This window comes from Humulus lupulus, chromosome 7, assembly GCF_963169125.1.
Source record: "Humulus lupulus chromosome 7, drHumLupu1.1, whole genome shotgun sequence".
Taxonomy (NCBI): domain Eukaryota; kingdom Viridiplantae; phylum Streptophyta; class Magnoliopsida; order Rosales; family Cannabaceae; genus Humulus; species Humulus lupulus.
The window spans coordinates 180,876,486-180,886,106 of NC_084799.1; the positions used below are offsets into that span (position 1 = coordinate 180,876,486).

Genomic DNA, 9,621 nt, shown 5'->3' on the forward strand with positions numbered 1-9,621 from the left:
TTACCAAGACCCATCTCATCAGCTAAAATAACATTAGTATCATTTCGCCAACTGCAAAAAGAAAGAGATTTTAAACAGATAACTGCCAAAGAATAATACTTTTACGGTAACACTTAATCATGGAAAAACAGTTCCAAATAAAATGACATACCTATTAACAAGAAAATTCAGACCCTCAAGCTGATAATCACGCAGCTTTCCTCCCCTCAACCATTCAGGCTGCTCATCAAGCTTCCATAAACTTGCTAAACATTAAAAATGCACCCATTATGTCTGTTCCATATGACAAACCAAATTCTAGACAAAGATACAATGTTTAAAAGCATAGTTGAAATAAAAATCATAGTAGAAATAAGCTGTGTTTAGCAAACCAATGTCTGGAGATAAGTGCACAGTTAAAATGTACTCTCCCACATATAAAATAAAGATAGTATTTACATTACTAAAAAGTTTGCCTATATTTCTTTGAATAAAATACCAACGTGTTCTTTATATTTCATATTTTCTATCTGAATAAAACTGGTTCATTAAAAAAATAATGAAATGTTTGCCAATACAGAAGAAATGGCAGGATCACAGAGTTGAAGCATATGAGCATCAAAATGGTTGTATTTACCTACTTTTGTTCATATTTAGTGGAAAAGAATGACATTGGAACTTTCATAGGCCACTCAAATTTGAGCACACCATCGTTCAAGTTTTTAAAACTCCAAAGAAATACCAACCTTTGCTCTTTTTGCGCTGGGGATCTACCAATTTCCCCTGTACAGAAATTTCAGCCTCACGGGCCTGCTCATAGATGACACACTACAAGCATTAGTAAAATATAGAAGCACTTTCTACTTGAGTGAGAATTTGTGTCTGCATACAATCAAAACCCAGTGAAGTAAACTACCCAATGAGCTCAAGGCCAAAACAATGAAGGAAATCAACCCTGAAAAGCAAGAGTAGAAACAACACAAACTAGGGATCCAAATGCATATTCATCTGATGCTAACAAATGATGCATTGCATGATAGCCTTGGTTGAGGATCAAAATGCTGGATAAGCCTACACAGTTTTAGGAATGTAAAAGGCTCAAGGGTAGAAAACTACTTATGGAACCATCGGTTGACATCTAATGCAGTGAATACATACTAGAGTAGAATACTAATATTTTCCACAAAAAAGAAAAATAAAACGTTCCTATGTCAATTTTTGTTTTCTTTCAATCAATTGTTAGAAAGATACAGTTTTTCAAGATAGAGGCTCCGGATAATGAAAATCGCAAGCTAAAACTTAAATTCACATGCAGATATGCTATGCACTTAAAATTAGTAAAGAGAACGAAAGGGCTAGGAACAAGATGATGATGATAATGATCAAACAATTATGCTATTGTGACTTTTACAATTAATGAAAACAATTTAAATGTCAGAAAAGTACCTGGCATCCATAGATGGTTTAAGATAAATTATTTCTCTGAAAGTAACATGGCCATTCAATTTACTTAAGCGACCCCGAGCATCTTGGCTGAACCTCTTAAGATGAATGGTCAAAATAGGCGGAGCTTTATTAATAAGGACCCTCTTGGTAGCATCCCTCTTGATCTTCACTGATTTAGAATTTAATTCATCATCACCATTTTCCTCAGTTTCAGGGTTCGGGGCTGATATCTTATACTCGCTCTGCTGAACTTTATTACCGATAGATCCAGCACTTCTAGTTTCGTCAACACAGCATGAATCTATTGCTTGACCAATTAAACTTTCTTGCTTGCAAGTGTGAAAGGAGCCTGAAGAACCTGATTGCTCTTGTGCATATTTCATCACAAGAAATATAGAAAAAATAAGTCTTAAATACGGAAAAGAATTCTTAATCTTCTCGTAATTACCAAGAACAAGAAAACTATCAGTAAGAGTCTTGCTCGATACCTTCAGTGCTTCTAAATCAGATCGAACTGTAGTAATTTCATCATGAATCAGAGAAACCCTTGACTCGAATGTGGTGAAGCCCTTCTCAGGATTTGTCTTTCGTGAAGGGGAGTGAGAGACCAAGAGAGCTACTAGCCTACGGGAAAGACCGAGAGAGACCAGGAAGAGAAAGATTGAAGAAAGATTGAAGAAATGGGTAAGGGGAAATGGGTACACGGGAAAGGTAGAAAAAACTTTAGTCATTTTGGTGGTATTTTATTTTACTTTGCCGCCTGAAATTTTTCACATGTACAATAACTCTTTTTAAATATTATTATAATGATGTGTTATGATAATGGGTGTTTGGTGTAGTGTAAGGCTAAATATATTTTTTATTGTAATCTTTATTTTTTATACTTTGTATCTACTACACCCTCAAATATTATATTATATTTTGTTTTTTTTTATTTTAAAATTTAAAAAAATAAATACAAGAATAACGATGAATAATATAAAATATATTTTTCAATATTTACAAAACATATAAAATGTTAATTTTACATACAATGCATGGATATAAGTAGCATGAGAGAATTTGGTCAGAGTATAGAAAAAAAAAATTCGAGGTAGGGCGGTCCCGCCCCGAATTCCGCCCCGTTTTTACCGGGGCAAAGACGCTCCTTCGGGGCAGGGCTTCGCCGCCCCATTTTGCCATGCCTAGTTTAAATTATTTCAAACAAGACCTCTATTTTGTAAACTCTTAAGAAAATCGTACCATCAACCTAATAGTTTAGACTCTTCCTTCTCACTTTTCTCTTTCTCCTCCCACAAACTTAGCTTGCCATAGGAGACAAGCAATGAAAATTTATACAATTTTTTAGTTTATTAGTGATATAATTTGAGCCGATGATACTATTTTTTTTTACCAATTTAGAAAACAAACGGTCTTATTTGTAATTATTTTAAATTGAGAGTCCATACTAGTGTTAAAATAAAATAAAGGGACCCAAAATAGTATAAACTATTTTTGTTTATTTATCATAATATCTCTATTATTCTTCTTAATATATTAGCTATTTCATTAATTTGCATTTACTTGTTAGAGAAGAATGGATATCTTACATTTGAGATTAAATACCTCCCATAAAATCTTAAATAATTTATTTAAGTTTATTCAACTTTTTTTTGGAGAGCTAAATAGTAATTGTATATATGACGTTTGACTAATATAGTTTAACTTTACTCTTTAAAATATCCAGCTACAAAATCTAGATCCGAAGTGTAGTAAGGTAAGACATATATAAAAAAGTTTGGTAAGTATAATGAGATGTAGTATAACGAGACTAACGTTTTATTAAATTTTGCTACAACATCGATTGCCTTACTAAAGACGTACTAGAGTTTCATTGCTTCGTATATACTCATTACCTCACGACATGGATTGGTTGACTATTAATATATTGTAATTTTTTTTCCTCGTGTTTTCGGGCTACTAAATGTTAAATTTAGGTATATTTTCTAAGTTGATCATTGATCGTAAATGAATAACTAATATATTAGGATGATTTTCATTCTTTATTTGAATTCTTACTCTTAATGAAAAAGATTTTTTTTTTAAATGATATATTTAGTTGTATGATATCTCTTCTATATAATAAGTGTGTAGATAACATAAATTATTAGTTTTAACGATTTTTTATTTTTTTAATGTTAACTTCAACGAAATATTCTTATATTTACCAGAATATTTTTATATTTAACTGTAGTTTGTAAATACTTAAACTTAAATAAAATAAAATAATAATTAAAAAAATTAAAATAGAATATTTTTGAGATATTTTACAATGATAATTATTTAAAAAATAATAAATAATTAAACAAATTAAAATATGATATTTTTTAGATATTTTACGATGATAATTATTTAAAAATAATAAATAATTAAACAAATTAAAATAGAATATTTTAAAGATATTTTACAATGTTAATTATTTTTAAATAATAAATAATTAAACCAATTAAAATGTGATATTTTTGAGATATTTTACAATGATAATTATTTAAAAATAATAAAATCATATGTTTTATAACTTATAAAATTTAATTAAATTTAAACTCACTTATTGGAATAATATCATATTAAACATATAATATAATCTACTATGAATTAACAACAAATTATTTAAAAAAAAATTAGCAAGAAACTTAAATTTAAAATCCACGTATAATATTTAATATTACATTAAACATATAATATACAATCTCTTGTGGTCACTCCCAAATTCAAAATCTGGAATGAACATAAACTTAAACAAAAAATAAATAAAATATTTAATTAAAATAAGACATCTACACTACAAGAAAAAATGCTTATTATAATACCAAAAAAGTATTATAAAATAGTTATCATAATACTTTTTGAAACATTAAGGAAAGTTGTGTTATCGTAAGTCATGACACTTTTCGTAATACATTTTTCCACTTATACTAAAGTATTATTGAAAACTCTATCATAAGACTTTTTTAGTATTATTTTAATATGCTTAAATTATCATTATCCTTAATAGTTTTCATAAGACTTTATTACTCTTATATTGAGAGTATTATTAAATACTCTACAATAATACATTTTTGTGTTATCTTCTCATTTTTATAAGCTTAAAATATAATTATTGTTTTGGAATTCATAATACTTTTTTATCCACTTATTTTATAACAATACATTTTTTGTGTTATTTTCTCATTTTTATAAGCTTAAAATATAATTATTGTTTTGGTATTCATAATACTTTTTTATCCACTTATTTTACAATAATACATTTTTGGTGTTATTCTCGTTTTTATAAGCTTAAAATATAATTATTGTTTTCGTATTCCTAATACTTTTTTATCCAATTATTTTACAATAATACATTTTTTGTGTTATTTTGTATGTTAAATTTGTTAAGCCTCCAATAAATGTTAACTATGTTCCAATTAATTACTCATAGATAAAAACAAACAATTTGATAACTCAGGCTAGAAATGATAAGGTAGATTCAGCGAAGTTTTAATATAGGCTTCCAAACTCTTTATCAAATTCGGTTTAAAATATCAATTAGGCAATAGTTCATTCGGCACAGTCATGTAGAAAGCAATTCCTAAATCTAATGACAAGAGAAACTGAAGCATCCAACACTTGGTGATAACATCATCAAGGCATTCGGCACAGTCATGGAGGAACGATCTTCCCCGAGCAGGTGCCGAACCCAATGTTGTATTCATCTCCCTGCAATGAATTCATATACATAGACCTTTTCAGTCTCTGCATTTTGAAGGTTTATTTATGATGCAATCATAATATCAAACAAACTACTCACATCTCAAAAGCATAATGCATGATACAATTAAAAAAAAGAAGTTGATATCTGTGGACGGGTGCGGACATATAGTGTTATGAATATCCATGCACACAAGACACAACACAGTTGGAGATGCATGTATTCTATGAGGTGGAAATATGGTTATCATCATCAGACTTCCTATTTCCCGGTAAAAATGGATGATTAAACAGATCTGATGACTGATTCAAAGAGATTAAAGAAAGCGAAAGTAAAAACAAATAAGAAAACTAGGGGGAAATGGCGGCGTCTTCTGTATTCATACCTCGGAAAAAGTCCACCACCAATCTTAAGTCTCAACCAGTTGAAGAAGCACGAGGGGAGGAAGAAGCACGGTGACTGAGGTGAGTTCAGTTGGTGGTGGTGAGGTCTTTTGGAAATGGCAGTTTTTGCTTCAGTATAAGAAAAAGGCCAAAAAAAATTCAATGCCATAGATACTCTAAAGTGTTTAAAGTGTTGTAGTGAATATTTAAAGAACCCATGGAGTTAGCTTAAAATTTTGGCCCAATTTTGTAATAATAACACTTTTTAAACAATATTATTTTTTAATGTATAATAGAAACTCTAAATTTTTGTAATTATAATACTTTTTTAATAGAGTTATAATCATGTGTTGTAGAAATGATATTTTGTTGTAGTGTTATTTCAAAATTTATATGACATTAATATAAATTTAATAAAATTATAATTAATAAATTTTATAAATAAAATTAAGCAAACGTACATGCAGTATATATATAGATATGTTAATGTGTAAATTATATATATATATATTTATTTGTTTTTATTTTATAAAAATTGATATGTGTACGTATCATTATGAAGATACCAAACACAGTAATGTAGTGTAATTATAAAACAAACTTCTAATGATGGTTCTAAACTAAAGGATGTTATATGCACCTATGTCGCTACAAAGCAAACATTTAAATAACTACCTCTACAACAACGTACTTATTTACATGAAACCTAAACTAACATTTTTTTACACTTTTATGGTCGTTAGTATCACAATCCTTTTAATAGTAGTGAACGACCAAACCTCTTTCTAGGGAAACATATATTTCAAGAGGTAATGGTGTAGAACTTTGTCTTTGTTATAACTACATATAAGAAATGAAAAATAATCCCCAAATTGTAAACCCATTTCCTATATATTGGCCGCATAAATTGATAGGTTATGCTACATAATTTTGTTCAAACCAATCTAAAAATACAAATAAAAAAATTATTGAAAATCTTTCTAATCTCTATATTTGACTATAAAAACCAAACAAATTAATAAATACCTATGTTAAAATCATCCTCAAGCAAATATAACATACATAACCCAAAAACAAAAATTGAGAAAGAAAGAAAAGAAATGGCTAACAAAAATGGCAATACTCTAGCCCTTTTGATAATGTTGGTCCTTCTCGTAGAGGCATCTTTTCAAATAAGTGAGGCGCTTTCAGAATGTGGCAAGTTGTGCATGCCTGTGTGCCTACGAGAGGCATCTGCAACAATTCCAGCATGTGAGAAAGCTTGTGAAGACTATTGTAAGCAAATATCTTCAAACCAAGGCTCAGACAAAAAATCGAACTTTGGCTCTGGTGCTTCTGGAGTATGGATTTTTGAAGAGGGACATTAAATTACATACACAAAATATATTACATATACACATATATTGACCTAATAAATATTATTATGTTTATCAACGTACTAATTTAATTCTTATAATAAATCTTTGATATATACAAAGACAACTTTCATTATTATGTTCATTATATAGGTTTATACAATTATGAACACCACTAATTATATTAATTTCACATTTGCAAGGTACTTATGTATTTATGTGAAAATATTCCCTTGCATTGCAATGAAGAATATTGATAGACATGTTTTAAACTTCTTTTAGATAAACAACTTATTTTAACATTTGATAACTCAAATGCTACAGTAAAACAAAACAGAAAAGACAAATGTGGCATAAAGAACACCAAAACAATAAGAGAAACAGGACACAACAACGACAAAAAATTTAATTAATAGCGTGCCCACAACCCATATTTCGGGTGGCCTTTGGGTTGGTAATCTAAGGCCAGCGTTCAAATCCTCTTTTGTACATCTTAGCCATGTATATATAATATATTAGAGTAATTATCGGCAAAACCATGGCTTTCTTTGCATTCTTATACAATTAAATCCCATTTTTTTTTCGGCGGAAACCTCTCAATAAGTTGTTCTGCTATCAAATTTAAGGTGTCATCCATTTTAGTCCGTTAACTGCCATAGTGGACAATCCACGCATATACAAGAGTACATGTGACACGTTTCTATTGGTCCACGTTATTTATTTATTTAAATATTATAAAAATTATTTTTAAAAAAATAAAAAAATATATAATTTAAAAACTATTTTTTTTTCTTATTTTGTCGATCGATCTCCCTCTCTCTCTCTCTCTCGATCGCCCTTCCTCTCTTTCTCTCTCGATCTCCTTCCCACCCTCTCTTTGACCAGATTTGAGATCTGTGTGGTGGTGGTGATGGGCTGAGGGAAGCATGGTGATAGGCTGCGTGGAGTCGCGGTTGGGTTGCGTGGGGGGATCTGCAAAAAAAAAGAAGAAAAAGGAAGAAGGAAGAAGTCAAAGAAAAAATAAAGAAGAAGAAGAAGAAGAAGAGAGAGATGTGTGGGTAGATCTGTAGAGAGGGAGAGAGAGAGGAGGGAGATCGATCGCCAGAAAAAGAAAGAAAAAAAATAAAAATAGTTTTTAAATTATAATTTTTTAATTTTTAATTTTTTATTATTTTTAAATAAATAAATAACATCACTACTACAAAAAAGGGTTTTCCCGACAGTTTTTAACTGTCGCTATTGAGCAACGACGACAGTCGACTAATTGTCGTATTTTCCTATGCCGACGTAGGGTTAGCTACGCCGAAAATAAAAAATTGTCGCAGTTGCGAGCAACACCGGCAGTTATTAGGTGTCGCTGTCGCTGTTGCTGGCAACGCCGACAGTTAAAAATTGTCGCTGTTGTGGGGCAACGCCGACAATTATTAGGTGTTGATGTTGCTTGCAACGCCGACAGTTATTAGGTGTCGTTGTTGCTTGAAAAAAATTTATTTATTTTTATTTTAAATTAAAATTTATGATTTAAATGAAACATTTATGAAATTCCATTTTTAGTAATTAGCAAATTAATTAAACCAAGTGAATTAATTAAAGTGTGGAATAGTAATTAACTGTTTACACAGAATACAGTTCTGTCGGGACAGAAACCAAACTTGTCACAACAGAAACTGAACACAATAAAAAGACAGTGTAAAAGAAACACAGCGAATTTTTACAAGGTTCAGAAACCCTTTCGGATAACCTATTCCTTGGGGCCACGCCCAGAGAATAAAACCAATTAATAAAGAATCACAAGTACAAAAACATTGACTTAAACAAAACAAGACTCCCTCTTGAGATTTGCCGTAACTTGTTGTACTTCTCTTCACTAATTTGATCTTGATTGAAACGCTCAACCACTTGAACTCCTTTCAATGGCCAGCGAGTGTTTGCATCCTCCTGACGCAAGGCTTGTAAAAATCTTCTCCTGAAGACTATAAACGTTGTGTTCAAATTACAATGTGTATTCACTCATGAACATGGTATAAACTCACCACTAAAAACTAAACACACATAATTCTACAAGATCACATGAATACTTATGATCTTGAAAACAAAGAGGAACTCTTACAAATATTACAATAAAGCTCACGAATAATGCACCAAAGAGTTCACTTTTCTCACTGCCTTTAGAGCCCTATTTATAGAGTCATTTTTCGTGCTCACAAAGGCTGAGAAAGAATTCTTCTAATAAAGGCAAGAATCATAGAAGTTATTCTTGATTGTCGAAGAGTTGCCTTATTTAGAAGATGCTGATCCGACAGATGCGATATCGGTGGGGACAGCTCAGACCTGTGTCGGATCAAAACAAGCTCAAAAAGGAAACAATAATTAATGACATTAAGAACCAATTTTCTGATTGCAATCCTTGAGCTGCACGAAAATATATCAGCAAATAATCCAAAAACAACTTTGGGTAAGTACCGAATATTTGCAATAAACTTTGTGTCCTTTATAAACAAAATGAGACAATATATGCTAAATAAGGAAGCACATTATTGACCAAAATTCACACAAAAGGAAAGAGGATTTCCGAAAATTGAAATAAAGGAAACCAAATATTTCCAAAAATTATAATAAAAGGAAAACAAATATTTCTGAAAATTATAATAAAAGGAAACAATTAAATCAACCAATTTATCTTTTAAGAAAAAGATATTTCTATAAAAATGCCAATTATAGGATTTACAAT

General features: G+C 30.1%; 1 protein-coding gene across 3 annotated transcripts; it reads right to left on the reverse strand.

Moving 5' to 3' along the window:
* Positions 1 to 8: 8 nt before the first annotated feature.
* On the reverse strand, positions 9 to 2,166 carry LOC133788894 (uncharacterized). Of its 3 annotated transcripts, none has more exons than XR_009873402.1 (5): positions 1,914 to 2,159; positions 1,426 to 1,783; positions 726 to 789; positions 152 to 245; positions 9 to 51 (listed from the first exon to the last, which is right to left on the reverse strand). XR_009873402.1 is itself a non-coding variant. In XM_062226540.1 (4 exons), exons 1-2 carry the CDS (start codon positions 2,154 to 2,156, stop codon positions 750 to 752), a joined length of 771 nt encoding a protein of 256 aa, XP_062082524.1. In that variant the 5' UTR covers positions 2,157 to 2,166; the 3' UTR covers positions 9 to 51; positions 152 to 245; positions 726 to 749. The 3 variants fall into 3 exon arrangements, 1 of the variants encoding a protein (XP_062082524.1); XR_009873401.1 differs by having other exon boundaries at positions 1,426 to 1,792; positions 1,914 to 2,157; XM_062226540.1 differs by having other exon boundaries at positions 1,426 to 2,166.
* Positions 2,167 to 9,621: the final 7,455 nt, after the last annotated feature.

Bases quoted from the DNA above. Each gene is read 5' to 3' on its own strand.
- LOC133788894 (XM_062226540.1), bottom strand. From the start codon at position 2,156: ATGACTAAAGTTTTTTCTACCTTTCCCGTGTACCCATTTCCCCTTACC. The intron at 790-1,425 runs GTACTTTTCTGA...ATCTATGAGCAG, and splicing joins AAACCATCTATGGATGCCAG to GCCCGTGAGGCTGAAATTTC.